General features: G+C 42.9%; 1 protein-coding gene across 1 annotated transcript in view; it reads right to left on the reverse strand.

Annotated features, from left to right (window-relative positions):
- The window catches only part of WNT7B (wingless-type MMTV integration site family, member 7B), a gene marked incomplete at its 5' end in the record, with an annotated part of 12,373 nt that extends 8,989 nt beyond the window's left edge, over window positions 1-3,384 (reverse strand). Inside the window, one exon of the mRNA XM_010140596.1 lies at window positions 3,093-3,384. Coding sequence (XP_010138898.1) covers window positions 3,093-3,384 — 292 coding nt within the window. The remainder of the gene's footprint in view (window positions 1-3,092) is intronic.
- Between the last annotated feature and the right edge of the window lie 1,099 nt (window positions 3,385-4,483).

Raw genomic sequence — 4,483 nt, forward strand, 5'->3', positions numbered from 1 at the left:
GGGTGTTTAAATAGTAAATGTGGTGTGAAATCTCTGCAGAAAGCTAGAAAAGCATTTATTTCCTTTTTTGCCTTAGCATTTCCTAAGGTTGAAAAAATTATTTGAGAACTTCTGAAGCAACAAAGAAGTAAAAAAATAATCTTAATTACCTGTGGTGTCCTTCTTATCTTTTATCCCTATTCACAATGAGGGAAAAATAGCCTTACTTTGGTTCTTTGTAATAGCAGTCATGAACCGGAAGCTTGGCACCAAACTGTTTTCAAATTTTAAGACAAGTCGCCTGCAGATCAGCAGGATGGCACTGACAGACTGTTACTCAGCAAGGAATGAGCTTTTCCCGGTTGTGTTGTGAGCTTTTTGGAAGGGAAGAGGAGGAAGATGGAGGTTCAGTGTTGCTGACACTTGCTTTAGCAAGTGTCCAGACATAAATATTTTTGACTTGAATGAGAATAAGGACCGTGTGGTGAATTTCAGAATGACATCCACACATAAGCAAAATCTCCTGGTTTCAGATTTTGTGAGCCTGGTGTCAGGGTCGCAATCTAATCCAGGTTTACCCAGGACCCCCAAAACTGCCAAATTTCATGTGAATGTAGGTCAGAGTTCAAGTTAGCCTGGATTCTCAGAAGGGACTTGCGGTTTCCCATTGAAATTGGACAAAACTCTGTGGCTGTGCTTGTAAAGGTCCAACCCAGAAACAAAGAAAACGTATCCCAGTTTCTGGAGTTTTCTTCTAACCTTAAGTTTCAGTCAGTCTCAAATTCAGAATGTCTAATTTAGAAAAATAGCAGATGATCTCAGATGAACCAAAATCACTAAGTATTATATACTGTACAACTTCGCATATTCATTTCATGGGAATGTATGTCCTAACACCAACATTTTTTCTAAACAAGACCTCCAAAGCATCTTATATATGAGCACATTCTTCAGGATTTGATGGATTATACTTAATAACAAAAGCAAAAACAAAAAACTACACTAAATCCTTTCAGTTATCCTTAGCTCTAGAAAGTGGTACAAGGCATTAATGATTGCAATGAATATACCTTGGTATAAATAACTATTGAAAAATGTCAACAACAAAAAAAGTGGGTAAATTCCAAAATACTATTTATAAAAAAGTGTATTGGGGAAAAAAAAAACCAAGAAACAACCTGTATTGTCAGTATTTACAAGCCTTTTTATTCCTCTCAAAAGCGTGGAAGTGGGTGTTATAATTTGGTTTTGCAAGAACATTTGCAAAAAAATTCAGGTTTTAGAAATGTTTGAAAGAAAAGCATTTTCGTGAATGCTGCTACCAGAAATATCTGTAAAAACACACACTTCTTTGGTTTGTTTACGTCCCTCTGCTCATGACATTCTGATGAAAAGTAAAAATATAATTTGCTTAATAAGAATCAGCAATGTGGTGTAGCGGTTGCTGGACTATATTTAGAACTGAGGAACCTGGAATCAGTGCCTGGCTCAGATAATGAGCCGCCTTCTCTCCTTGGGCCAGGGACTTCAAAGCTCTCTGTCTGTGCATCCACTTTTGCTCTTTTGTCCCTCTTTCACATCTAGACTAACATGTTCAAAGCAGCACGTGCATCGGCATCTTCATGGGAGTGGCACGGTGCCCGCCACAGAGGGTTGCCAGTTTAAGCAGGGATGATAATGCATCTAGCAGTAATAAATGCTCCCTTGCAAGTTTAAACTGTGAATTCCATCTCTTTTTTCATCCAAACACAATGCATGGTGCCGAGGTGAAACACCCAGGCTAAGAGAAGTGATCAGACCTGGAGCTGGTCTTCCAAGCTGCTGGTCTTCCAAGACTCTTACACCCATGGACCCACGGCAGCAAGTTTGGGGAAAAAAGGCTGTACCCCTTTTCCATCTGTACTGCTTTTCCTTCTGGCTCTTTAGATTACGCCCCATAACTGGCCCCTTTCACCACACTGAATTTATATAGTACTTTCATCCCAATGGATAACTGCCCATACACCACCTTCGGTTTCAGTGCACAGGCAGGAGGTTTTGTTGCGTGGACTGAGTGATAATAAGCAAAATACAGGCAGTAAGATAATTGTACTGCTTCTGACACCACCAATTCAACCGCCCTTGCCCACCTCAGCAGCTAGTGCTCAGTGTAGGACTGAAAGCACACACTGTTTTAGAGGAGAAAATTTCTGTCCAACTTTGGGGGTTAGGTGTGGAGGAGTGATGTACTGGAGTCTCCTACAACACTGGAGGGTAGAAGATTGGTTTTTTACCTGGGGGAAAACACTTTGAAGGATACAGTAAAATCTCTCCTGTGGTAGGCATGTATTTGGCAGAAAGACTTGTTATACTTTTTAAAGGGTGAGCTTTGAGAGCTCTGAGGATTGTTATTCAGACATAAATCAGCATAACTCCATGATGTTTAATTTTTCCATTGCAAGCAACTCAGTCATGGTTGTAGACATGAAACTACTGCTTCTTCCAAAGTGACAATTACACAGCCGTTTGTAGCCCACCAGTGAGAAACAGCCAGTTGTGCCTTTGCTATGAAGTGTGTACTTCATTAGGGCTGTGGTCAAAGAAGTGTTTTGGGTTTGGATTGAACAAATATCTGCAAGTGCTGTTGGAGCTGATCAATGCAGACACTCAGTCCTGTCCCATCACAAACCCCAACATCTCTTGCTAGATTTTTGCAGAGGAGATGAAAAGCAGAGATTTAATGTTATGCCAAACAGCTCCAGCAAAGTCCCCTCTGTTATCAGTGGGACTGGAAAGAAGGCTTAACCTGAAACATTTAGGGGAGCATCTATAATACATGGCCAGCTCTGAATAAAAAGAAACAGCAACAAATAATGTTATGCCAAACAGCTCCAGCAAAGTCCCCTCTGTTATCAGTGGGACTGGAAAGAAGGCTTAAGAAGCTGAAACATTTAGGGGAGCATCTATAATTCATGGCCAGCTCTGAATAAAAAGAAACAGCAAAAAATGTAAACATTAGATTCCATCAGGTAACTTGATGTGGTGGGGGATAACAGCAGAGGGGGATAAGTTCTCAGGGGATGCCTTCTGCCACCAAGCCAGCCTCCCCCCATCCCTCATCCTTTCTGGAATACCTTTCTTCCAGCCTCATTGTTGTGCAAGTTCATCAGCCTCCGTGCATTCTTTTTGATTTCTCGGGCATCAACAAACCTCCGGGAGAACTCAATGCCGTATCTGATATCCGCAGAGCAGCCTCCCCACTTCCAGCCCTCCTCCTGGTTGTAGTAGCCCTGTTTCTCTCGGTCACAGCCACAATTGCTGAGGTTGCCCTGGCTGCAGGCAGCTGTGACAGCATGCGCAACCCCGGCAGCAGTAATGGCATAGGTGAACGCAGCTTCCCTGCTTCCTGTGGAGAGAAGCCAAAAGCTGATGGATTGGCAGAAAGGCAGCACGCACTTACTAAAGAAAGTACACACATTAACTACAGCAATGGTGTCAGGCAGCAATGTAAGAAGGGCATTACTACTGAGTGTCTGTTTCCCATTCGTACAGAATTACGTACGTATTTAAAACGCTTGTCTCAGCTGGGGCACGTTACCCCAGGGCAGCACCAGCCATATTATAGTCCCACCTAACATCCTTCACCAGAGGGGAATTTGGCAATGGGTCTGGACAGTGGTGAGATGGGGCAACACAATTTGTTTTTACACCATCTAGTCAGGTTTGCAAGCTGAACTTTGTCTGTATCAGATGAATAATATGTGAGCCACTGGCGGCAATGCTCACAGAAAATAAGTTACCTCTAACCGTTATCACCGCATGGAAAAAGAAAAGCGTTCAGACAATGTAAAAATACCAGACCCTTTCAAATGTGCAAGAGGTCTAAGACACAAATGGGGAATATTATTAATTCACCTTTATAAATCCTCCAGTAGCGTCCATTAGTGATGTTGAGGGCAAAGTATTGCAAGAGAGGCCTATAGATATGAGAGTGGGGTAGGTTTTGTTTTCTTCCAAGGTAAGATTAAGGCTACCCCTTTCCCTTGCTGACTTCTCTTGTATGCTGGTTTTGCTGTAACAACCCTTTTCCACTCCCACTCTGACCCAAACCTCTGCATTTCCTTAGCTATTGAGCATACAAGGGATGCTGTGGAACTGCTGTGGCAGCATTATTTCCTCTCCAAAGCAAGTGCGATGCTGTCATGGAAGCACAGTCCTTTTAGAGAAAAGCTCATTTGGTTTTCCTGCGGTGCCACTAGCTGCCGCAGTTCCTCATTCCCAATTCCACGTTACAGCAGTTGATACTACGTATACGAGGAGAGGCAAATAAACCCCCTTTCTTCACTAGGCACTGTTTGGCTGAGTTGCCTTGGGATGCACATAAGCAAGAAGATAGAGAGGCAGAGGGGTCGAAAGGGATGCTGCAGCCCATCGGAGCTCTCACATGAGCCTGCTCTCTGTCACTGCTTTATTGTAGGGCTGGATCATGATCCTTCAGGTTTTGCTGTTCTCACTTACGATGTTT

Source organism: Buceros rhinoceros, unplaced genomic scaffold, assembly GCF_000710305.1.
Source record: "Buceros rhinoceros silvestris isolate BGI_N320 unplaced genomic scaffold, ASM71030v1 scaffold8717, whole genome shotgun sequence".
NCBI classification, from domain to species: domain Eukaryota; kingdom Metazoa; phylum Chordata; class Aves; order Bucerotiformes; family Bucerotidae; genus Buceros; species Buceros rhinoceros.